This window comes from Dipodomys merriami, unplaced genomic scaffold (assembly GCF_024711535.1).
Source record: "Dipodomys merriami isolate MVZ:Mamm:240054 unplaced genomic scaffold, mDipMer1.0.p SCAF_14, whole genome shotgun sequence".
In the NCBI taxonomy this organism is placed as follows: domain Eukaryota; kingdom Metazoa; phylum Chordata; class Mammalia; order Rodentia; family Heteromyidae; genus Dipodomys; species Dipodomys merriami.
In genome coordinates this window covers 34,728,245-34,755,505 of record NW_027202715.1, presented here as the reverse complement: position 1 = coordinate 34,755,505, position 27,261 = coordinate 34,728,245, and the positions used below count along the sequence as shown (strand labels likewise).

General features: G+C 38.5%; 1 protein-coding gene across 2 annotated transcripts in view; it reads left to right on the top strand.

Moving 5' to 3' along the window:
* Window positions 1-14,695, top strand: part of Htr7 (5-hydroxytryptamine receptor 7) — a 74,122-nt gene extending 59,427 nt beyond the window's left edge. The window contains exons 2-3 of one of the 2 annotated variants that reach the window (XM_070021173.1): window positions 9,655-10,410; window positions 13,053-14,695. In XM_070021173.1, the coding sequence (XP_069877274.1) occupies window positions 9,655-10,410; window positions 13,053-13,095 (799 nt within the window). In that variant the 3' untranslated portion in view covers window positions 13,096-14,695. Of the gene's footprint in view, window positions 1-9,654; window positions 10,416-13,052 lie in introns of both variants that reach the window. The other variant, XM_070021174.1, reaches the window with a different exon arrangement.
* The last annotated feature ends 12,566 nt before the right edge of the window (window positions 14,696-27,261 follow it).

Genomic DNA, 27,261 nt, shown 5'->3' with positions numbered 1-27,261 from the left:
ACCTGCAAGTTGACAATTAGAGAAATATGGAATGACAGAAAAATGCAACAAAAATGACTGTCTAATGAGAGAGTATAGACAAGATTAGTCTCATTGGAAGGCTTGTCTCAACTTCACAGGTGTCAAGTAGGTCTTTGCTTGATCCTGTTGGTGGAAGATGATGTTCTTGGCTTTTGCTATCACATTGGGCTTGTGGTAGCAGAAATTTAAGATGACCCAGTGATTCCATTACCATGGCTCTTTACAAATTTTTTTTATTGTAAAAATACTGTATAGAGGGGTTACAGTTACATGAGCAAGGTAATGAGTACATTTCCTATCTACTCTGGTTCTTATTTATGCCTAGTATAATCCCTTGTCTTTGAATGATGGTGGGCCTGATCTAATCAGGTAAGCCCTTTTCAAGGAGAATCTGCAAGTCCAAGAGATTTTTGTGTTGTGTGTGTTGGTCATGGAGCCGGATCTCTGGGCCTGGGCACTGTCCCTCAGTTCTTCAGCTCAAGGCTAGTGCTTTACCACTTGAGCCACAGCGCCACTTCTGGCTTTTACAGCTAAGGTGGTGCTGAGGAAATGAACCCATGGCCTCATGCAAGCAAGGCAAGCACTCTACCACTGAGCCACCTTCCCAGCTCTGAGACCAAGAGATTTGAAACTACAGCAGATGCTCTCCTGTGACCTTCAAGATGTAACCTTCATGAGTTCTACAGCTATAAGGAAGTGAATTCTGCCAACAACCACATATATTTGGAGGACTCTGAGTCTCATAGCAACACAGCCCTGGCCCACACCTTGATTCAGCCTGTTAGGATTCAGGTTGAGGATCCAAGTTGAACTGTGGCTGGACACTTGACTTTACAGAATTGTGATATAGTAAATTGCTGTTGTTTCAAGTTATGACTTTTAATGAAGCAACAGAAAGCTAATGCAGATATGAATTTTTTAAATATCTATAGGTTTAAATGAGTCTAGCTCTTGATAGGGAAACTCTAAATTTCTTATTTTATATTAATATTACATTTTTGGTAAATGCCTAGGAGTGAGATTTCTGGGTCAAGGCCACACTAAAGCTATCAGCATAACTATGTTCATTGCAGCATTATTTACCATAGCTGAGATAATGGAATCAGTCAAGATGCCCCTTAGTAAATGAATGGATCAAGAAAATGTGGTATTATGTACATAATAGAATTCTATGCTTTCGTCAGAAAGAATGGTATCAACTTGGAAAAAAATCCTATCAAGTGAAGTAAGCCAGACCCAAAGAAACATAGGCCCCCTCATTTGTAATAATGAGTATATGTCTAGGATAGCCCTAGCAGAAGATCAAATAACTCAATAGCTATGTTCATATAACCATATAAATTGATGCTAATCGAAATGAACTCCAAAATATGGAAACGAGGTTTTTTTGACTGTACTATGTGCAGTTATTTGTTCCTCTCCTCTCCTTTCTTCTACTTTCTTTTCCTCTCCTCTCCTCTCCTCTTCTTTTTCTATTTTATCCCCTGTTGCCACTGTTTTTGATTTCAGTACCCTTTGAGTTTATCTAACTTGGAGATGGGAAGGGGAAATCACAGAAATGGTGAGACAGAAGACAAAGGGTATACCAATGCAATAACGAAACTCACAAGACACTATGTTGGAAATTAACTTTACAATTTGGGGGCAGGGGAATCAAGGGGGAGTGGAAGTGGGAGAAAATGAGGCAGAGGGTACCAATGTTCCACAAGAATTGTCATCATTTCCTTACTTACGTAACTGTAACCCCTCTGCACATTACCTGTGCAATAAAATAAAGATATATTTTCTCAAAGAGGCTTTGAAGTTCTATTTCCAATGTTGGACTTGTTTGCTTTGTTCCTCTGTTCTGCCCACCTTTCTGCCACAATATTGATGTTAGAATGAGGAATTTAGATTGTTTAGCTTTAACTTTAATTGCAGCTTGGAAACAGATGAAAATGGCTTAAAAGCGTAGTTGAGCACGATTGTAATAATGGTTTTAGAGAACAGATCCACAACTAGGTTAATGGCAAGTGATGTCAATTGTATTTTTGAAATTTCACTTTTAATAGACACATAAAGTTACCTGCATCTAGAACACTGCACAAATTAGAACTAAACAGCTTGTTTAATGTTCTTTTCTTTGAGAGACATGGTCTTACTTTATAACTTGGGTTGGACTCAGTCCTAATGATCCTTCTTACTCAGCCTCCTGAGCACTGGAATTACAGATGTGTGTCACCATTCTCAATTTTGTTTAATTTTTAAAAAGCAAGCATACCCATCTAGATAAAGAAATAGGACATTCCAGAACTCCATATATTTCCTCACACTTTCTTATTCATTAACGCCCTCCTCTTTTCTCCAGTTAACGTCTATTCTTATTTTGGTACATAGGTAAATTTTGCTGTTTTTGAACATCATGCTCATGAGAATCATCCATAGCAATGGCTCAGTAACAGTTCATTCTCATTTCTTAGAATTCCATCACATCAGCACACCCTGGTTGTATGCTACTTTCCTATCGAAGATTGGTACTCACTTCACTTCTACAGGATAAGTTGTTTCACTAGGAGTTACTGCCAGTTGTGCTGCTATGAATATTCCTGTATTTTGGATATAATATGCAGTCTATACCTAGAAGAATTGCTGAATCATAGAGTATGTTTCCCTCAGCTTTAGCAGATATTAAAAATAGTTTTCCAGTTAGCTATGTCATCAGTTTACAGTCCTACCAGGAGCCTATGAGAATTATACTTGTGCCATGTCATTACAGAACACTTGATTTTAAAGATTTTACCATCCTCATGATCAATTTTAACTAGTCTCATGGCCAGGACCTCCCACTATGCTTTTAATTTACATTTCCCCAATGACTCATGATGTTGATTACCTTCTCATATATTTATTGAAGATAAATAATTTCGCACCATGATCCATTATTGGGTTATATAATCAATTTTGTGCATTAAGACCAGCATTTAAAAAGGCTGAATGTTTCATTTCATATAGTGAGCCGTGATCCAAATGGTTTACAAAACCTTGTTGTATAATATACATATTTTTTAACAAAGAAATCTACTCCTTAAGACATAAAAGCCATGACTCCTTCATGTACTGGGTAAGAGAATTATTCAGTGGAGGTAATGAAAATGTGATTTATGATGTCTTTATCAGGCCAGACTGGAAGCAGAACATGTATAAAAGAAAAGAATTAGCCCTTCACAGGGTTGCTTTCAATTTCTTGGAAATGAATGGAGGAAGATGACTTTTGACAACAGCATGTGGAACAAAAACCCAGAATAGACAACTTTAAATCCACAACCCTGAGTCTTCAGTCCTTATAGAAAGAGAAGGATGGTTTGGGAATCAGCATGCTTCCATGGCTTTTTGGTTATTCTGATAATTCAGCAGTTTGTGGAACCACTCCTGTAGTCCACAAAGTCTGGTAAATTTTTCCTTCTCTAAAGGAAGAGATCTTCTGGAAGAGGTCTCCTCTAAACTGTACCCCTAGAGAGCCACAGCATTTCAGAATAATTCCACCCAGTTTCTTTTATCCCATAGCAATAAAAATTAGGAGAAGCCATTTAATTAAAGAACCATATTCTACAATTTTTATGAAGTTAGCATGGAAGACAGGCAGCAGAGGTAATTTGCTTCCAGTCCCTTTCTGAGCAGATTATAGTTCCTAATCCTCTTGTTCTCTCAATTAATTCTTACTTCTATACAACCCCTGATGTGCATTGCAGACATTTCTCAATTATATAGTACGTTTTCTCCTTTGTCTCAGAGATTTACTTTATACATTTCCATGCATTTTAATGTTAAAGTCGGAAGGCTTTAAAAGCACCCTGCTTTCTAATTAATAGTGAGCATAAATTTTAGTGTGATAAATATTAACCATGCATATTAAGTAATATTCAGAAATAATCTAGGCCTTTTTTTCCCTTTCTCTGTCTTGAAGGTAAGATTTGTCCTCTACAAGGTTTGGGAGAATGTACAATTTGAATAAGCACTTTCTTGAATGCCAGTATTACTTTACATAGTTAATTGTAGGATTTCAAATACCAATGAGTTTCACTTATTCATTCAAATTTATGAATATGATAAACACTTTTGACAGATACATAAAACAATATAAGATTTAATTCTTGATTTTAAGGATTTTTGAGAACCATATTGTCTCTGCTGTCAGCCACTTACATAATTTGGGAATCACAGACTCTCCCTCATTTTATTCTTAATTTTAAAACCCCATTTTTTTTTTTTCAGTTGATCATAGGGCTTAAACTCAGGGCCTAAGTGCTGTCATAGCTGGGCGCTGGTGGCTCTCCTGTAATCTTAGCTACTTAGGAGGCTGAGATCTAAGGATTGTGGTTTGAAGCCAGCCCTCGCAGGAAAGTCTCTGAGAACCATCTCCAATTAAGCACCATATAAGCCATAAGTGGAATTGTGGTTCAAGTGTTAAGGTGCTAGCCTTGAGCAGACACGCTCAGGGAAAGCACCTAGGCCCTGAGTTTGAGCCCTAGGACTGGTACAAACAAATATTCATGTATAGAAAGTTATAAAGAGAAATGGCAAATGGCTTGCAACTCAGATAAAACTGCAATTGAAATTTTGGTGGATATTCTTGTGGAGATTATTAGTTCATACACACAACTTTATGTTAAATATTTCATATATTTTATGATATATTCTATTTATGTTTTATAGTCTAAGTGCCATTTTTCTACCACTCTTCTGTCAAGAAACGTACATGTACATTATCACTTTGGTTTTTGGGGTTTAGAGTTTTTAGATTTTTCTTTTCTTTTTTTTGGTGTTGATCTTTTGAAACAGTCTCACTAGCTCAAGCTCCTATTTCAGCCTTCTCAGTGCTGAGATTATAGGAATGTATCGTTATACCTGGCTAAATTAGAATTTTGAATCATCGCCTGCAAACACATCTGTACATTACTGGGTATAATTCATACTATGCTTTTATGTATTTAATCTATTTATATCTACTTAGATTGCATCTCTTTTTCCCCTCTTGGATGTTTTTTGCTAATGTGTTCTTTGTATACTAGCTATTTTGCATTTGCATAATGACCTTTACAAAATCCTGAAAAGTCTGCTTGCTGAGCCAAAGAGTGAGTGTTGATATATATCAACTGTTAAAACATCCTGTAGAGTTGTTATCTCTGTTGGCAATTCTGCTAGCAAAGTAATAGAGAGCCTGGTTTTTGTCCTGAAGTTTCCCGGTATTGGATTTTGTCTTTCTTAAAAATCTAAATGATTGAAATGTACATCATTGTGTTAAATTTTTCATCTCTGATTATTGATCGATTCCACATATTAGCTATTAGTATTTGTCTTTGGTTTTTGTTCAGTTGTTTTATTGGAATGGTAATCTTTGTTATTGACCTGAAAGAGAGACCGTTCAGTACTGGAATATTGTTGGTTGGATTTACTTTTAACTCTGTCTGTAGTGATTTTTAAATTAAATGATCATTTATTTCTTTTCATGCATAAAAATTTTTGTCAGTAAAATGTGTCACTGTGTCACTTTATAATGTCAAACTTTTATACTAGTTAAGAACAGCCTTTGTCATTTCAGGATTGAAGAAATACTTATATTTTGTCACAGTAATCTTAAGCTTTAATTTTTCATGGTAATCTTTGATCTATCTAGGATTTATATTTAATAAGGTAAAAGACAAGAAGATAAGATTATTTTTATTACAAATAGATGCCAGAATGCATGAATAATTTAAACAGATTTAAACAGATATCTGTAATTTTAAATACCCTTAAATATTTGAGTTAATTTATTGGACCTCTTCTGTTTTTGAATAGATATTATTATTATGCTTTTAGTTTTTTGGATTTGAACTATTTTATGGGATTAAGTTTAATTTCTGTATTCCTTTCAGATTGTGTCCATTTTTACAAGCTGACTTGATGAACCTTAAAATAATTTGATCAAACTAGTAGTCCTATGTAGGTTTACAGTTCGGGTTGAATGCTAGTTATGATTAATAAGGAAGATTGGTACTTTTATAAAATGAACTTTTCTCATTATAGAAAGTAAATTTATTTTTCATGAATTCAGGTATTATTTTATGTAGTTCAGTAGCATTTTTGTGTTTTATTCACATAGATCCTCACCATTTTTAAAGCTTTTCCTTAGATAGTTAGTTTTGAATTGTTAAAAATTACTTCCCCATTATATTTGAAAATGTTTAATCCTTCAAATCATAAGTTCTTGACTTTATTTTAAATCCAGACAGTTTAGTGAACATTTTTTTCCCCTAGTAATCTTTCAGTTGGTTTTAGCTTTCTGAAGTCTTAATGAAGTGGCACTCAGTAGACTAAAGAAGTAAATGTAACAACTTTATTGTAGGATGTAACTTGAAATAGTTACACAATGGGTCAAAGTACAACAGTGTTATGGAATGTAATTTGTACACTCATGCAGAGAGAATAAGACCCCATGCCTATTAAATAGAATCTGATAAGTGTACTAGCACATGTAAAGATGCTCTTACTATGAGATTTCCCCACATTCTGAGATATCTTTTAGGACTCCCTTAATAAATATCTAAGGATTAGTTCTGTATCATTTATGTAGGCAGGAGAAATGCTTAATTTTTAATCAAGCTCAAAGGTATGTTGCTCTTCCCAGTATGGAAAATGCGAAAGAGTGTAAGGGAAAACAGAATTGCCATCCACAAAAATAGGTGTTTACAGGGCTGTGAATTCCAGGCTTGCTAACTTTTGTTTCTTTTGGTAACTCCACAAATAATTTTGTGTCCTGTGTAGTTCTATTTTGTTACCCCCTTTCCCCTTATGTAGGTGTAAGGTGGTCTGCCATTGCCACCTGGTGGCCACCTGGGGAAATATGTGAACTAACCTCAGATTGCTTAGTTCATGAACCAGAGACTTCAGATTTGGCTGGTGTTTTGCAATCCAAATCCAGATTAGAATCATACCCTTGATGTCTTAGCTATAGACACAGAGAGAAGGGGAATAAAAGTCTTAAGTTCTGGGAAATTGCCTGTTAAAGGAAGCTAGGACACAAGAGGAAAAAATCCCAACAGGCCACGTCCACAGGACCTCATAGAGGGCAAGGACGAGATCCAAGAGGGATGTGTAAAGGGCTTTCTCCAGGAAACAGTTGAGAGGATGTCTTAAGCAAAGCAAGGGAAGGAGATTTCCTTTTGTGGTGGTATGTCTGAATGGAGCCCTGGCTAGGATCAGTTTCTTTGTGAGTCCCCAGTCAGTGCCAACATCTTTCTTTCCTCTCTCTCTCTCTCTCTCTCTCTCTCTCTCTCTCTCTCTCTCTCTCTCTCTCTCTCTCTCTCTCTCTCTCTCTCTCTCTCTCTTTCACCTGAAAAATTTCCAAATATGTTGTTCTCATAGTTTTAAACAGATAATTCCATAAAAAGCAAATCCTAGTTCAGATTTCACCTTTCTTTCCCACTTTTCTTTTTCTCTGTTCTTCCTAGTTCCTTTTTGTAACTTTTTTATCAGCTCTTATTCTTGCATTCTCAAGAAAACATGTATCCCCCCCCCAACTCTTTATTTAATTTTGGAGCTGAAACATAATCCTAACTTCAGTGGGTAAACCTAAGGCTACTGTTGGTGGGTCAGTTGCATCAAGAAAAGGGGAAGGGAAGGTGGTAAAGCCATGAATGCCAGAGTTCTTGGAAGGGAGCAGAAGTTGCCTTCATATTACTGGGCTCAATCCTTCCTTCCCCTCCGCATGATTTCTTCTTGTGTCCATTTCCACAAAATTTTGCCTCTTTCATCTACTGCTATACCTCCAACATTTAGGACAGTTCCCAGCATGTGAAAGGAGCTCTTTTAATACAGTCAGCCCTTTGTATCTGTGAGTTGTTCATCTTCAGATGCAACCAACCACAGATAGAATGTTGTAATGCTTAGGCATACTATGGCTATGTCTGTCCTGAACACATGTAGACTTGTTTGTTGTTTTTTTAGAATATTCCATAGATAATATAGTATTACAACTATGTGTATAGTACTTACATCATGTCAGCTATTATAAGTAATCTAGATGTGATTTAAAGCATATAGTAAGATGTGTGTAGGTTAGGTATAAATACTATGCCATTTTATATCAGTGACTTGAATATCCACAGATTTTGGTATCTCTCTGTGTGTGTGTGTGTGTGTGTGTGTGTGTGTGTGTGTGTGTATATGTGTGTGTGTGTATGTCACTGGAACCAGTTACACAGAAATGTCTATATTAGTAGAGGGAATGAAGAGATAATAGTCATGAATATTCTTTCTTTCTATATTTTAATTTTATTTTGTAAGTATTCTATTGAATTTTCATTGTGGAAGCCTGGGTTTAGATTTTTGTGTGATAGTTTAAGTTTCAATTTTTTAGAAGGATTATTTTACATTTTAGCATCCTAGTTGATCAGCTTTCAGAAAATGAGGTGTTGGCAAGTTAGAAACTCTCCCTACCTTTTCTTTTATGTAACAAGAATATGTCCTTGCTATACTAAAAGAATGTAAAAAAAATCCAACAAAATGATGAGCTTTTATGTTTTTGTTTCTCAAGTGCTTTCTGCATCCTTCCCCAAAGAAGGTAAGACTGTTAAATATGAGGGGAAAAAAACAAAATTGAAAAGCTGCAAAATATTCTGGTTTTGACCATATATTTTACAATATAGACATTATCTATTTGTTGTGTTTCTTTTGCACTATAAATTCTTTAGAACAGAGATGAAGAAGTATTTATTCTTTATGTAGAACTAAGCACAGAGGAAACACTGAATTTGCCTGATATTTCTCAGCGTTTCCCCCTTTCTGACTGGGCAAAGAAGCAAAAGTTGTTTCGGTTTTAACGATTTTTTTTCTGGTATTTTTCTGGTGTGAGTGAATTCTCTGAAGATTTAAAAAAATCACTTCCTATTTTCAGTCCCAAATCCTAGGATTAAAAAAAAAAAACCCAAAAAATACCTTACAAATCTATGTGATGTAAAGCAGTTGAAATGAATTAAAAGCTGCCCTGAGTTAAGGCTGCTGAGATCAGAGAGAAAATAATGCCATTGTGACAGACGCTGGTCATTTGTGAGGATGTGTTACACCGTTCCCGATTGGGCTCGATGTCCTGCCCCTGCTTGATTTTAGTCATGATCGTGGTCATGGAGGAAGGCCAGGTGTCACGTTGTAGTTCATTGACAACATGACTGGCCACAAGGAACAGCGATGACATGGACAAACCTTTTTTAATGTGTTTTTGTGTCCAGACTGGAATTTGAACTTGGGCCCCCACATTCACTTGGCTCTTTTGCTCAGGGCGGGTGCTCTACCGTTTCAACCACACCTCCACGTCCAGCTTTTCTTTTCTGGCCAACTGGAGATAAAAATCTCGTGGGCTTCCCTGCCTCTGTCTGGCTCTGGACGGTGATCCTCAGATCTCAGCCTGCCCCGGAGCTAGGATGAGGGGTCTGGGTGACCAGCGCGTGGCCGGATGAGTGGTTTGAGGTCACGGTGGGGTGTTCCGGCTCAGACCCCTCTTGGCAGTGTCAGAGGTGGCGTCTCAGAGCCCCGGTCTGCACCCAGGAATCATGGTGTGAGGGCGGGCTGGAACCTCCCCGGTCTTCACCGTGTGTGCCTTTCCCCTTCCTCCCCCAGGTACCTGGGGATCACGAGGCCGCTCACCTACCCGGTGAGGCAGAACGGGAGATGCATGGCAAAGATGATCCTGTCGGTCTGGCTGCTGTCCGCCTCCATCACCCTGCCGCCGCTCTTCGGGTGGGCCCAGAACGTGAATGACGACAAGGTGTGCCTGATCAGCCAGGACTTCGGCTACACCATCTACTCCACCGCCGTGGCGTTCTACATCCCCATGTCGGTCATGCTGTTCATGTACTACCAGATCTACAAGGCGGCGCGCAGGAGCGCCGCCAAGCACAAGTTCCCCGGCTTCCCCCGGGTGCAGCCCGAGAGCATCGTCTCGCTGAACGGCATGGGGCGGCTCCAGAAGGAGGTGGAGGAGTGCGCCAACCTCTCGAGACTCCTCAAACACGAGAGGAAAAACATCTCCATCTTTAAGCGGGAACAGAAAGCAGCCACCACCCTGGGCATCATCGTCGGGGCCTTCACCGTGTGCTGGCTGCCCTTCTTCCTCCTCTCCACTGCCAGGCCCTTCATCTGCGGCACCGCCTGCAGCTGCATCCCGCTGTGGGTGGAAAGGACATGCCTGTGGCTGGGCTACGCAAACTCGCTCATTAACCCTTTTATATATGCCTTCTTCAACCGGGACCTGCGGACCACCTACCGCAGCCTGCTCCAGTGCCAGTACCGGAACATCAACCGGAAGCTCTCGGCGGCGGGCATGCACGAGGCCCTGAAGCTCGCCGAGAGGCCCGAGAGGCCCGAGTTTGTGCTGTAAGGTCACTTATCACTCTCTTCCTCTTCTCCCCAGCCCAGATGCCCCTCAGTAGGTGAACGGATCAAGAAAACGTGGTATATATATATATATATATATATATATATATATATACACACACACACACACACAGTGGAATGCTATGCCTCCATCAGAAAGAATGGCATCGCCCCATTTGTTAGGAAATGGAAAGACTTGGAAGAAATCATAATGAAGTGAAGTAAGCCAGGCCCAAAGAAACATAGGTCCCATGGTTTCCCTTATTTGCAATAACTAGTGGATGTCTGAGACAAGCAGAAACAGTCAGATGAGTTGATGTTAGGTGAAACGAACCCCAAGATAAGCCTTCAGGCACCTTCTTAAAGCACATCATAGAAAGCATTCTGAATCGGTAGCTAGCTGCTGCTCCACAGAATGGATTATTTACATTCAGAATAGCGTAGACTCTGGTCCTCTACCCAGTAAGCTTTCAAAAGCCAAATCATCCCACCGAGTGGGATGAATCAAAAGGTGGAGGCTAGATGGATTAGTCTCTTCATTGGCTTTTTCTTCAGAAACATTTGAGGGCCTACTATGTATAAGAAATGGCACCAGATAAGGTGGGGATAGGAAACTAAACATGGGAAAGTCTTTCCCCCTGGAAGCTTATGGCCACCGGGCTGAAGTGGCTGCTGAGGTAGAAGGCGATGGCTAGTAAAAGATTTACAACTAGAATAAGACCCAATCAGGTCCACCCGCTGCATAGTTGCATTCAGGTAGTTGAGCAACTACTTATGGATTTGAATTGCCAAAAATTACTTTTTAAGTGTCATGCTTTGGAGACTTCTTCTTTGGCACCATTGGGTTGGGTACTATTTTGAGTTACACTCTATAGGGCCTGAATAATAGGACCGGTCTCTGCTCTGGCATCTCAGGAAGAATGACAAAAGGCATCCAATCCATAGTCCTCAGCAAACTTTACAATCCTCCTATTTTTCTTGAGCTCTCACACATCCGATGACTAATCAGGGCTCTCCCTCCAATTTCTTCAGCTCTTTTTCCCTCTGGTTGCTTGGAAGTGGAAGTTCTGGTCTCCATTACTGTTGTATTCCTTCTTGCTCTGACTTTTGGGCTTCATTTTATCTTCTACCCTCTAGTTTTCTTCTTGTCCTATGTGAACAGTCTATCAGACTGCATGTTGCTACTTCTAAATGTTTACCCATTTCTGCCTAGTTTCTTGATCAGCATAACCAGAACCTTGGGAGTCCAGCAGGCACTGGAGAATTTTCCTTGGAGTGATGGAGTGAATGGGGGGGGGAGGGGAAGTTGTGAATACTTTTGTATTGGTAATTTGAACTCACTACTATCAATTTTAATCATTTCCACTTAAAAACTAAGTGTTCAGATACTGATAATACAAACAAACATAACAATGTGTTACAAGCCCAGATTCTTTTTTGTCCTTTCAATGGGATGGCTTTATTGATGGATTTCAATTGCCACAAATTGCTTTTGTGTGTCACATTGTGATGACTTATTTCTGACACCGTTTATAAATGGTACTGAAAAGTAGTCTCTAAGATACGTCCATATAAAACAATGTCATGAAATTGTTTTGAAGTAGCTCTTTCTCTCATTTCCCCCTTTTCTCCTTTGTGATTGTATTGTCTTTCTCTTCAAAGAGCCTTTTATAATCCCTGTCGATTGTGGTGGTACTTAGCAGTGTCTCATAGCAGAAGAACCTTGGGTTTCTGCTGTGAATTCTGTCAATGTGCCATCCCAGGGTTTATGCTGAAGCTTTTGGGAATCAGCATCATGGACACTTCCTTTGCAGGAATCATTTTTTTTTTTTTGAAAAAAAATGAAATGAAATGGGTCCCAGAGAAAACTGGGAAGAAAGATCAAGTTTCCTGAAACACTGGATATGGGTTGCTCTCTTAAAGAAACTGACAAATGGCTTTTTTTTATGGACTTATAAAAGTATCCCCAAATGTTATTTTTCCTCATTAACTAGCTTAAATTCAGCACTTTAAAAAAAAGTAAGCAATAATATAAGCTTATTTGTTCCATGTTTTGTCTACATTTTAGCTTTGCAATGGCTCCTTAAAGTTTTAAAGTAGGAAAGGCAAATAATGCCCCCCCCACCCATTATTTATTTATTTATTTATTTATTTATTTATTTATTTATTTTTTATGCTGGGGACCAGAGAGTCTTATGCTAAGTATGCATTCTTCCACTGATTTATACCCTGACCTTACTCTCTTTTACTCTATCTAACTTTTCTTGTTGTTTTCCTAATAAATAACACACAGAACAAGCACAATGTAAAATCAGGCAATACAGAGGGGTATGCAACAGAAATGAACCTTGCAGATCATGGTGGAAATTAGGAAGGAGGTGGTATTTGAAATGGGTCTTGAAGAAAGGGTAGGATTTTAGTAAAAAGAGGAGGTAGGGAGATGGGGTAAGGAGGGTTCACAGTAGGAGACAACATGACCAGAGGTCCACAGCTTTGGATAGAGGTGGACAAGGAGCCTGGGGCATGTCTTCAACACCCACCTCAAAGAGAAATCTCATATGAATGGTTTTGTTAAAATGTTTCTTCTCTTTCTCCCTTTCTTTCTTTCTCTGTCTCTTTCTCTGTCTCTCTCTCTCTTGTAGACAAAACTCTGACTACTGTAGAAAAAAAGGTCATGATTCATAATCCAAACTGGAATAATGGAGATGAAATACACAAGACAGAACAGGTGGAAGCAGAATGAAATGATTTGCCAAGACTGCACCGGAATGCCGCTTCTGTCCTTTGTGGGGACACATGGGGTGATCTGTTGTATAAAGTGTTTCATGGAGGAGGTGGTGGCTTCTCCTTTTTATTTCCCTGTGGATCAGTGCTATTGTGTAAGGCAGCCAGATCATCTCGGCAGTAAGCACACTCACAGAACTGAGTTCCAGAAGGGAAGCAGTTTCTGGTGCTTTCTTTTGCATCTGTCCACATCCATGCAAATGAGAGAAAGTTCTAATGCACACTTCCCTGGCTTCTGAGTCTAGGCATCGTGATGAATATTCAGGAATCATTCATAAGACAAAAAAAATATATTTTGTGCTCTGACAGAAGGGTCTCTTTTCAAGCAAACTGCGGTACGCGTAGTGTTGAATATGTTGCATGTCATGTTAGAAAACAGAACCCAGTCATCAGCTAATACAAATGATTCCTCAGAGCAGTGTTTGTTTCAAAGCTTCCGTCAAATCGTTTGGCTTTTCTGCAGGGTCTCTGTGACGTCTCACCATGTACTTTCTTTGTGGACTTCCTTATTGTGATGGTATAGCTCAGGAATAGATCTCAGGATGGAGAGAATCATAAAAATCTGAAAATAGCTATTTCGTGCACTCCTGCTTCAGAGAGGCCCTGAGTGGCAAGGGGATTCCTTTTGTGAGGAGTTTGGATGAAGAGTGAGTGCTTCGTAACCACATTGTATATTAACATGATTATGGCATGTTGTTCACTCTCATCTACAAGGGTGCAGTGAGCCCCTGGGGCAGGTCCGTAACTTTGTGTTGCGGACTTTGTGAGATCCATAAGGCAATAACTGGGTTTCCACGAATGGTTAGGTGCTTCTGGAGACAGAGTAGGAACACATTAACTCAAGTGCAATCATTGGGTGAATTTGACATCACCTGGACCACTGTAGGAATAGCCCCAGAACACCATTTGGTATCATCAAGGGAAGTTGTTTTTATGTCCTCTGTATCTGAAATCAAATGTGTGTGCCTGGTTTATTCTCTCCCCCAACCCCTCCTCCTTCCAATACAAAGTGGTAGGCATTAAGGGCAGGGAAAGAAACAGAGTTCCTTTGTGGCCAGCATTACCTTTGTAATGGTACCATGTCCTAACTCTGATCTGAAGAGAGGAAAAGACTTACATCAGAAAAAGAATTCCATAACTATAAGGGAAAAAAGGAAGGCAAACTATTTATTTTATAAAAGAGAATTGAAAGAGAGTATTATTTTCCGACCATGAAGAGGTCCGTCTGTCCTCTTGGAGGACTAAATGGAATTCCAGCGTGGACTATGGACTTCTTCCAGCTGTCATTGACATTGCTCCTGGCCACATGCTGGGCAGGGCTGCCTGTCCTGCGAGGGGAGGTGGACACTGTTCTGTCAGACAAAGCTTGTACAAATTCCCGAACTGCAGATTTGCTAAAGTGACAGTGTATACTTACAACTCATAATTTAAATGATTATGGTCAAATACATGTTGTTAAATTTGAAAATGTTTTATTACATTACATCAAATAAAGATTATTTGTAGCGGTAATAAAGCAACTTAAGTAATGGTTTTCAATGAAAAGTCTGATGTCATGCATGTTATTCTACAAAGAATGGCAGGGCGCACACTCCATATGTTTGCTAAAAATCTCAACAAGTAGTCAAATGTAGTGCTGCACGCTCATAATCCCAGAACTTGGAAGGCTAAGGCACAAGAATTTCAAGTTCAAGGGCAGCCTGATCCATATCTCAAGGCCCTGTCTTAAACAAAACACAAAGCAAAACAAAGTAACAAGTCCTTAATAGGTAGTTGATACTTCTCTACTAAGTTGTGTTCCAACATGAGGAGTCATCTTTTAGTAATGTTGTACTTTTTAAATGATGGCTATTCATTTCTTGATTTGATTAATGAATATTAATTGGGCTCCTGTTACATAAGGAATTTGTCATCAGGCTGATCTTAGATCATCAGTTGGTAACTACTTCAGGAGCTTGCCATGAGTAACTTTTTATCTCTGGTCACATAAGAGAGAGCCTTACATTTTACTGTATTAATTTGAGCTTCAAATATGTTTAATTTTTGATGAGGACTTTAATTTTTCAAATTGATTCTTTATCCTGCCTGAAGAGAGTGACTTAGTATTGAGTTCTTTGCTTATACTGGCTTCAGGGCTGGAACTCATGTGTACATTCTGCTTTCCATATATGGCATGCAGATGAAAGAAGGTAGCAATTGAAAAGGAGTGAGAAAAACACCCAGTAATTAATACTGTTATTCCTGTGTAGTAATATGTGTGTGCAGTTCTTGTTTTAACTAAGAATCCAGACAAGTCATTGAAGTAAACAGTTTACATATATTTTGTGAATGTTCAGACAAGAAGGACTACTATGACTCATGTCTTTTCTCACTCTAGGGTATCAGCTGTCATGTTCTGGCAAGGCTGAGTACTGGGAAGTGGAGCACTTGTAAGACATAGTAACCAAGCAATGGATGCCTTAGTGATTAGTTTTATTCTATAAATATTAAACTTACACCTGCCATGGAGTTCCTGAGTTTTCTGGAAACTGTTTCAGAACTCTCCAAGCATTTAGTATGGTGTCCTGTCCTTGAGATGCTTATTATATCTATATCTAGCTATACATAGTTATATAGATATTGATATATTGATATATATATCTGATGATCATATTTTTTATAGTTCAATTAATTGGTTGTAGCAATGAACTCAATACAAATGTTAAAATGCAGGCTAGTTTATGCCAGTATAGTAAGTATTTGGAGATGGTGGAATTTTTCCTTGCAACATTTGAATTATCAGCGGACTCCTTAATTCACTACATATCAATAGTCACGAGTTTTTTGTGTGTGGTCATGGGCTTTGCTGTCAAGGCCTCATGCTTGTTAGGCAGGTGCTCCGCCATGGGCACCATGCCCTTAACGCCACTCTCCTTCATTGCTTAGTTATTTTTCAGGTAAGGTCTAGTATTGGACCCTGCTTAACATTTCTAAGGCTAGAACTTTTGTCCAGTGTTAACCTCAGACCACAATTCTACCTATGGCCTCTTGTGTATCTGGAATCACCTCTGAATGCACATCACCATTCCTGGATATTAATTGAGATAGGGGCTTGCTAACTTTAAAAAATGTATTTTTATTATTTTAAGTAGCTATATAAAAGAATTGGCACCCATCAAAGCAGTTTATGCAGAGAATGCATCTTGATTAATGTCACCCTTTTATCATTCTCTCCCATCCCCCAACCCTGCACCTTCCCTCAACTTTCTTAATTTTATACAATAGGCATTGCATTTTAAGACTGCATTCCTCCCCCCTTCCTCTTCATTTCTCTCCCCTCTTCTCTTGATTTCTCCCTTTTGATGAACAGTTTCCTGGTGTTTCTTTCTTTGGGCTGAAAGTTAGCCTTTTTAAAGAATTATACCATTTGCGATTGCCTCTGACTCTACATGTTTTGGTTAATAAATTTGTGTAAACGTGTATACCATCCCAGAGTCTTTACCTGTACATTTATAAATTAATTCTAGCTTCCATTTATGAGAGAGAATGTGCATCCTTTGTCTCTCCATGGCCTGACTTGGTTCATTTAACATGATTTGTCTAGGTTCTTCCATTTTTTTGTAAATGATATCACATCATTCTTTTCGAGCTATGAGTAAATTTCTGTCGTGTATTTTATACCACATTTTCTTGATCCATTAGCAACTTCTTGCTAACTTCTTGCTTTAATGGCCTCAATCCACTGTACTCGATCTCCACGTCTCAAGAAGCTGGGATTGCAGGTATGAGCCACACACCTGGACAACAAATGTTGAGTTGTTTTAAATAGATGATGTTCTTTACTGTTATAGGACCTTTGCACATGTTTTCCTTCTCTATCTGGGGATACTCTTCCTGTTCTCATTTATTTGATAACATCTCTTCATCATTGTTTTCCTCATTTACGTGGCATTGTGCTGGGAACACACACACACACACACACATACTATATATATATATATATATATATATATATATATATATATATATATAATATTTATTTTCTTTTTCCTTTGTCTTTTTTGGGTATTGGAGTTTGAACTCAGGACTTTGCACATTCTAGGCAGGTACTCTACTGCTGAGTTATACCTCTAGGCATTTTTTCCACTAGTCATTTTGCCAAAAGATCTCAATTTTTTGCGTGGGACTCCATCTGATCTCAATCTGCCATTCTTCACCATAGATGACAAAAGCATGTCCCTCGATGCCCAAATTGTTTCTGTTAAAATGGAATCTTCCAGAATTTTCTGTCAGAGCTGGTCTTGGAACAACAGTCTTCCCAATCTCATACTAGGATTATGGGCACGAGCCACTGTCAGGGTCGGAGGGGAAAAAAGGGAGGGAGGAAAGATAGAAGAAAGGAAGGATGGAAATGAAGTGGAAAAAGGAAGAGAGAAGGTATGTATCAGAAATTCAGAATTGACTTGGCAGTGATTTATTTCTTTATTTTGCAGTACTGTGGTTTGAACTGAAGACCTTGTACTTGCTAGCCAGGCACTCTACCACTTGAGTGACCCCACCAGCCCTGCTTTGGGTTGGTTATTTTTGAGACCGGGTCTTGCTTTTTATGGTCAGGCTGGTTTGGACTGTCATTCTCTTATTTATATTTCCCCTTGTCATTGGGATGGCTGGTACATGCCACTGCATCCCGCCACTGTGTTTCTCAAGTATCTCAGCATGACAGTCATACATCACCACATCCAGCCCCTGGTTGAGTGGAGTCTTGTGAACTCCCCACCCCTCCTTTTCCTTATTTATGTGGGGAAGATTTCATAGTTACATCTCTACATGTTTATACTCTGTACCAATCAATATTACACCCCCATTACTCCCCCTACTATTCTCCACATCAGCCCCAACATGTTTCAAAGTTCCTTTTTCAAAGTTCCAGATAATCTATTTGAACAGTATTCCACTTCCTTTATTCTCTTCACCAGCTCAGAACACTCCTCCCTCCCTGCAACCTAAACCATGGTCTGCTTTTGTTCCCCCTTCCAAGTACTTAGACTATGGGCTAGCAATTTAGAATCTATAAATGTTTTTTCCCCCTAAGCTTTGTATGAGGAACTGAGGAGACTTGGCCTGAACAAAGGGGTGGGCCCAGAGAGTGGCAGAAGAAATCAGAATTAAACTCTTCTGTACACACTTTGGGCCTGGCCCTTCACCACACAGTACTGCTTCTGTGCATGAGTCCCTTATATCAAGAGAGTGACCTTTTCTTAATTTTCTGCTCTAATGAAGCAGAGCTGTGTATGTGTTATGGCCCATATGTTGAAACTTGTTTATCTACAGCTAGCCAGATGGTCCTTAACAGCACACGAAGAAGCCATTTGGAAACTCAGGGGGTCAGCACATTTGGAAAATACTCAGAGCCATGCATATTGTGATGTCATTATTCACTCTAAGCGTTGAGTGAGAAATACCTTGTTAGGCATTATGTGTGAACTTGCAGACTGAGAACCAACTCAGGGAGACATAAGTGTCTTTAATTGGACAGTGTCATTTACACTTTCTCTGGAGAAATTAGTTACTTGATATAAAATTTTTGCTCTTAAAGTTCTTGCCAGGCTAAATAAATATTAAGCAACTCTTCCCCTTTATTTATATAGTACAAGCTAACAGAGATATGATGATCAATGCAAATGTAAAAGCAATATGAACTCTGGCTAATGTGAAAAGTGAAAGAGGTTGACACAAAATGGAAAATTTGTAGATAACAGTTACATTGAGTCCTCAGCACTTTGCAGAAAGCGAAGAGAAAGGGATTGTGACTATACTAGTGGAGAGGGAAAGTAGTAATCCAAAGTAGCAGATACTTGGCAAGAAATACTTCTGTGTGTAATAGGTAATTTTTTTGGTTTCAGGGTATCTGTGACAGTGTTTCCAGATAAGGTAAGCATTTGCATGAGTGTACTATGTGCATGGGCTGAATAGAAAGGTGAGGAGAGAGAGAATTTGCCTTCTTGACTTTGCTCTCTTCTTGAAAGAGAGCAAAGCTGTAAGCTGAGATCATTAGCCCATTGATACTCAAGCGCTTTAGCTTCCAACCAAACAGAAGAACATTTCTTGCTCTTCACAGGATTTCTCAGCATTCTTAATCATGAATTATTCCTCATAATCTCTCAATCTGGTCTTCCCTCTTCCAATCTCCCCTTCCCTCCCCTCTCCTCTTCTCTCTTACCTACTTTTTTCAGTAGATCTCTTATTGGTTTGCTTTCTCTCGATCACTCTAATACAACTTACAATGCATTCCTTTCTATTCACTCCTTTAAACATCTACCTTGTGTGTTCCATTTCTCTCTAATTCTGCTGTCTTGTTTGGTTTTTCTCTCCACCCTCTTTCCTTGTTTGACAAGGACTTGCTATATATAGCCCAGGCTATCCTCAAACTCTTGGTCCTCTTGCCTCAGGCTCTGGAGGAGATCCTGGGATTACAGACTCATCATCAAATCCAACCTTCTGCTGTCTCTTAACTAACACCCAATTAATCAAGTACAGGGCAACATCCTCTTCTTAAAAAGGCACATGGTTATTTTGAGACAAGCAATTTCCTGCAGGAAGTTTCAGATCAGTGTGGTAAATTGGTAGTAGAGATAACAGCTCACATGGTGGAGCTCAGATCACATGGTGTACACTTCTCCATTGAGTAGGATGCTGAAAACCTTATGGTGGTTTTGTTACTAAGGGACTTCCTTGGGGTCCCTGAAGCTTAAAGCACTTGTTATCCAAACCCACCTACAGGACTTGGGCTGGGTCTCTTTCCTGCCAACATTGAGCAGAGAACTGAAGGATTTCCCTAGCATATTAAAACAAAATGAGGGAGGCTAATTAGCTAACAGCTGAGATTTGTCAGGGTGAGTTCCAGTCGCCCCCGGCTCCTGGTCTTTTGTAGAAATCTGTTTCTGTGAGACAGTGCCGGCTGTTCTTGCAGTCCAAGAGAGCAGTTTCAGTGAAGAACATTTAAAGTCATTTCATTGTTCCATCAGATTCTTCATCAATTTTTTTTTGTCTGAAATGTTAGACCATATTTTGGAAGAGGAGCTAAAATTAACACCTGAAATTTTTTTGAGTGCATGAGTCAGAGATTTCTCTTCATACTGCTTATCGTCCAGGCTCTTATGACTTTAATTGCAGCTTGGTTTTAAATATTGGCTCTTAACTTACCTACAAAAAATTTACTAGATTCATTTAATTAAATCAATGAAGGCAAGACTTGGCAAAATTCCCATTCATCCATTTGGATTGTTCAAAGCACAGATTTTTGGATATTTTTAAAATATTATAAATTCTAGGGGCACATGCAGTTTCACAGCAAAATTGTCTAATAAAAACTAAGACAAAAGGGCTGAGGTGTAATTCAAGTGGTAGAGATCATGCCAAACAAGGCCCTGAATTCAAACCCCATACTACCATTTATTAAAACACCAAGGTAAAATATTTTTATTTGCATTTCACCACAGCACACACGCACATAGAGAGTGATACTAATATATTTGATTTATTTATCCTGGCAAACACAAATCTGTTGAGTATCAGATCTTGAGTTCCTCATATGGAGGAATTAAAATGAGAAGCCCATTCTTATTCCCTGGGTTCTGTTTTGGTTCACCTGCATTATTTGCAAGTTTAAGTGAGGAGCAGGTAAAAATATCATACTTATTTCCTGCTGATCACCATTATACCTTTCAGTAAAACAAATGTATGTTGGAAGTAAGCCAAAGTTTTATATTTTCTTGAACATTTTTCACAAATGTAGAAGAATTATTTCCATTACCTGTGCCAAAAGATTATTGGATACTATATGTGTACATACATTTTATCTTATATATATTATACATTTTAAAATTTAGATTCAAGTGTCCTGATAATGGTTACCACTAACCAATTTATCTCATTTGTTTATTCTTATCATGTACTTAATAGATTAGTGTAACTTATCAAGTATATGTGGTTGATTTTATGTAAACAATACACCTATCAATCTATTGCTGACAATGCTTTTTCGTTTAATTTTTTTTTTGGGGTCCAGTTGTGGGACCTGAACTCTGGGCCTGCGCGCTGTTCCTCAGCTCTTCAGCTCAAGGCTAGTGCTCTACCACTTGAGCCACAGTACCACTTCTGGCTTTTTCTGCTTATGTGGTGCTGAGGAATTGAACCCAGGGCCTCAGGCATGCAAGGCAAGTACTCTACCACTGAGCCACCTTCCCAACCCCTGACAATGCTTTTTCTACTAGGGACCTCCTTCCTTTCTTGTTGGTATTAATTTACAATGAATCCTTCTATTTTGCCAGCAAGCTCTAACCATTTCTGGATACATAAACTAAGTGGAAAAGAACACTTGTCCTAGCATTTTCATGAAAATATTCATTTCTGATAAAGTTTTACATTTAATACTTATCAAAATGTATGATACATTCAGCTTTGGTCAATAGTAATTTTGTAGTAATTAATTGAACACAAATTGGTAATACTTAGATTTCTACTTAAAATAATAATTTATTGATAATGTTTTTAAATCAGAGAAATGATTTACACTCAGTTTTAAAGTCACAGGAAAATAAAATCTTAATAGTTTTCACTGTGCATGCCTATCTCTAACAGACGTTTAATAGAGTGATAATAAAAGGCATTCAAACAACAGTACAATAGGATAAACTTGAGGGGTAATGTAGAATAAAAATGTAAGTTAACATAAATAGGTAAAAGTCAATTGTTAAGAAATATTAATATATTCAAATAGCTATGTGATAATGATTTTCTGATACATGTTTGAATAGATTTTTAAAAGACTGACAGTGCAGTTTTATTACATAAATATCAGTATTGTCAGTCCTCCATATCTGTGTGTGGCATGTCAGTGAATTCATCCAATTGCAAATTAAAAATATTTGGGAAACAGTTGCATCAATATTAGACATATACAGATATTTCTGTACATATTGTAGATGTATAATTTATATGTTGTTTATTCAATAACCAATGCAGCACAATTATTTATGCAGCATCAGTATTGTAGTAAGCATCATGAGTAACTTTGAATTGGTTTAAAGCTGCGCATATGTTACATAGAAACTCTACACCTTTTATATAAGGAACTTGAACATCTGCAGCATTTGACACCATTGAGGGATCCAGGAACTAGTCTCCTGAAAATGCTGGGGATGAGTGTATTTATACACTTCAAAATTCCTTCTTTTTCAAGTAATTTTATGACTAAAATTTAAATATAGACATATTTAAACATTTGCAAGTGGCTCATAGTTTCCAAAATCATTTTTATGGAGTACATGTGCAAGAAATGTAGAGGCCCAACAGTTTTGTAGTATGCCCAAAGTGAGCTTGTTATGTGGGAGAGAGTGTGTCCTTAACTAGATCTTGCAAATTCCAAGTGACTGTCCCACTCCCTTGTTTTACTCCAACAGCAGTGTATGAGAGCTATCTTATTTTCACATTTTCTCAAACACTTCATATTATCAAGTTTTACATTTTCACTTATAGAAAGGGTGTAAAATGCTATCACTTTGTAGTTTTAAGTTTGCACTTCCTCTGTTATTAAAGAAGCTGAATGCTTTATGTGTTTATGAGCCATTTGGATCTTCTCTTTTGTGAATTGCCTGCTCATGGGTTTACTGAATTTTCAGTTGCTTATGTATTTATTTGTATTGTAGGGAACTAACTTTTATGACATTTTCATGTTTGCAACTTATTTTGGGAGAAACATTCTTGAATTTCTTTTACTCTTCTGATTCCCAACTAACTTATAATTATCCAATAATATTTCTCTACACCACACATTCTTACTTTTGACATATTTCCAGAGTATTTCATGTACAGAAGTTAACCGCTGAATTTCCATTCTATGGAAGGCATCAAACCAGTTTGGCCCTTCTAGTGTATAATAAGAGCTACATTTATTTATGACTCAGTACTATAAATGTATAAAAATATAAAGAGCAACTCTCTACCTTACTAAAAACGTAGGGCCCTATTAATTGATTTAAATTTCACATTGTTTAGCAAGAGGTTCTTTTGTGAAGTAGTCAGTGATTCTTGGAAATGTGAGGAACTCTGGACCCATGAGCATGGTCATACATTGAGCTTTTGAAATGGGACTTGGTTATGGAATAGGGTAAATTTCCTGGAGAATACCAGAAATGGTATTTTTTCATGCTCATCATTTGATCTCTCTTCTTGGTCCTCACATATCCAATTGTGTAATACCCCAAACTTTCTAGTCACTTCCCCAGTCATATGAAATAATACATTTCTATTTTGTTCATTCAAGGTGGGTTTCTGACACCACTAACCAAGAAAATTCTACGTGTACCAAAGAGGAACCTTCTACTGAAAGAATAGTTCAAAGACTCTTCCAGATTTTCTGTGTCTAAATCTCAAAGTTCAGCTTTTCAGAGTAAACATTTTGTTTTATTAACCTGTTATAACCTTCTATATTTCTGAACCTTGGAATTATGACACAGTATGTGCCTCATATATCAGACATGGGCAATTGGAATTCATAGGAATATTTACCCAGGGTTGCTACTGGTAATCATTCCCTACTTGCATGGCTGTAGGCAGGGGCTAAATAACACAAAGATTAAATTTATGTTTGTATTTTCCACAACTAGGCTCATTTATCCACTAGCAAATGAAGTCAAAAGCCCTCAAAAGGGGATTGTTTTTTTTCCAAGTTGACCTCATTTTAAATATATTGCATTCTTATATTAGAAACACTAAGAATTGTTATACTGAAGGCATTTCCATTAAAAGGAGGTGGGATACTTTGGCAACCTTTAAGAGATATTACAGATACCAAGTGAAAGATGGTAAGTAATAAATATTGTAGAGCTGGAGAATCTTTGTGTGTCAAAGAAATTCTAGGGAAGAAGAGGAGAAAGAATAGAAGAGTTTCATGACCCCCCCCCCCCCATGATTGGCACAGAGAATGCCAATCTCTGGCTGTCCTTGTAATCCTTTTTAATCCCTTATTTTCTTTATTTTTGGTAGCCCAATCTATTTTCATTTTGCCCAGGAAGATTCTGGAATTATTGAGAAAAGATGTAATTCATTTTTGTTGACATTAACTTGGCAGCCATTTTGAAACAACACTTTTATTTTAAAAGTTAACGGATTTCTTTTCCAGATTATTTTAAAGTATACTTAGAATTTTTATCGACTTGGTTACTTATTATGCAGCAGTAGTGAATTTTATTAGCTACTTTTACATTACTGTGACCACGTAAGTTTTGCATTCTGCATGTTGGATGATGTCAACCACGGCTGCCACTTGATTGGTAACCAGGCCTCCTTAGAGGAGGAGGGCTGTAGCTGTCTCTGAATGTCTGGCTGCCTGAGCATGGTGAAATAAACCATGGTGAAACTAGTTCCTAGTTTGCCCTGCTTGCCAGGATGCTACTCAATTCTCAAGAGTAAGTCCTTCAAATGAGTTTATGCTTTCATACCCTTGAGGCTGCAAAAAGGGTACTGTTTGGCTAGTTTCTTGAGATGTTCTTAAGGTCTATTTCCCTTTGTTCTTATCCTGAAGTAGTGGTACAAAGGGGTTTCCATTCCACAGATCAACTTGCAAGTACAATGCCTCTTGATCAGTATCACCCCTTTTGACATTCTCCTCATCCCTCCCGAATCCAACCCTGGCTTTCTGTTGGCCTACTTTCATATGTATTTCAATATGTCCTACTTTGCAATGTGTATTGGCTTCTTTTTTTAATGACACTAATTTATTTAACAACTGCACTTCTTCATGTCCATGACTTTGACTTTGCTTTTTTTCTGGCTATGCTGCAAGTCTTCACTCTTCTCTTTCCCCCCTAAACCTTCTTCCCTGCCTTTTGTTTCCTGTTCTCACGATAAATCTTGCTAAAAGCAGGGAGTAATAACCATGCCACAGCCTGTATGTTGTACTGTCCTGACATTTCCTTTGTCAGATTAATTAATTAATCCATTACTTTAAGATTCAGCCTCATTAAAAGTTTCTGGACATGGGTAAAATGTAGCCAAATTCTTTGTCACAATGTAGCATGAATTGTTTCCAGTCTAGTTAGGGCAAAGTCCTCATTCTCACCTGAAACCTCAAGCTTGGTCTTCATGCTCCACATTTTGATCTTTCTCTTTAGCTTGATACACTGAGTGTGAGGGTGTTTATTAGAATATCATTTTATTGCATTTCTTTTTTAAAATTTTATTTTATTGTAAAGATGCTGTACAGAGGGGTTACAGTTACATGAGTAAGGCAATGAATACATTTCTATCTACTGGAATTTCAGTCTTCTGAGTTCCTACCAGAATGTCCCATTTAATATCTGTTTACAGCACTCAAAGGATTTGCTATACTCTTCCAGATTCCTCCCACAAGTTCCAAAGGCTTAAAAACCAGATGGAACAATCCCACTGGAAGGTACTTGAAAGCACCAGCTTTCTGTGCCAGTTACCTTGTGTCATGACTAAAATACCTGCAATTTAAGGGAGAAGAATAATTTTTCTTATGGGTTCAGAGATGTCAGTCTGCTGTGACAGGGAAAGCATGGAAAAGCAACCTACATCATTAGAGACAGGAAGTAGAGGGGGAAGACAAGAAAAAAGAAGGAGGAGAAAGAGAAGAAAGAAGGAGGAGGAGGATGCAGAGGAGGAGGAGGGGGAGGAGGAACAGAAGGATGTGAGGAGGAGTAGGAGGAGAAGGGGAGCAGCAAGGAGAAGGAGGTAGAGGAGGAGGTGGAGGAGGAGGAGATAAGAACAGTCAGACTAATTACACTTTTCTAAAGCAGTTTCCAACCTCCAGTTGGAGTCTGCATATTCTCTTTCACTGCTTATAAAAGAATTGGCAGTTTATCAGATGAAAACCAGAAAATGTCCCTTCACCCATCCTAGCTAGAAAGAATAGGTTTGATTTTCCATATGTTACATGTTTGGTATAACTGGGACTATTGACATTGCTGAGACTGTTAAGACTGAAAGATGATTTGGGAAGTTCTGGCTTGCTCCCATCATTAAAATGCATAGAAGTGGCTAACATTGGCTCATGCACAAAAGTGCTCAATAAAGAAATCTACCTTTAATGGCTAAGAAAACCAGGTGTCCTGGTATTCAGTAGTCTCCTTCTCTCTTGGGACAGTCACATGTGACAAAAGGCAGTCCCATTATTTTGTTACTCCCTAGATATCTGAGATCACAGGTGCTTTGGGAGTAACCCATGTCCTATTCCATGACACTTGTTACCATCTCTCCCAGCTGGATTTCTGGTTAACTACCCTCTACCTCTTTTTTTTAATGCCTGTACTGCAGCTTAAACTCGGAACTTGGGTGCTGTCCATATTTTTTGCTCAAGGTCTTCATTCTACGACTTGAGAACCACAGCTCTTTTCTGGATTTTGTTGGTTAACTGGAGAGACTCATGAACTTTCCTACCCTGGACTGGCTTCAGATTGTGATTATCAGATCTCAGCCTCCTAAGTATATGGGATTTCAGATGTGAGTCACTGTGTCACTGATGCTCAGCTCTTCTACCTCTTGTTGGTAACTCCTGTCTGTCTGTCTTCTTCTTGTTCCCCATTTCTAATACACAACAAGGAAAGATCTGAGTCTTGCTCAATTTGTTTTTTTGTTGGTTGTGGGACTTGAACTCTGGGCCTGGGCTCTGGCCCTCAGCTCTTCAGCTCAAGGCCAGTGCTCTACCACTTGAGCCACAGTGCCACTTCCAGATTTCTGGTGATTAACTGGAGATAAGAGTCTCATGGACTTTGCTGCCTGGGCTGGCTTTGAACCGTGACCCTCAGACCTCAGCCTCCTGAGTAGCTAGGATTACAGGCGTGAGCCACCAGCGCTCAGTGTCTTGCTCAAATTCTTTAAGATCAGGTGTAAGATTGAAATACAAAACATCATTTAAGGTATGTTTGTAGCATAAGGGAATCGATGCAGTCAAGGTCCAATGTATAGCCTACCAAATTGAGAAGAATGAGAGGAGGAGTGGGTAGGAGAGGAATGGGTAAGACTGTTGAAAGGAGTTGACATTGATCAAGATATATTGTATTCATA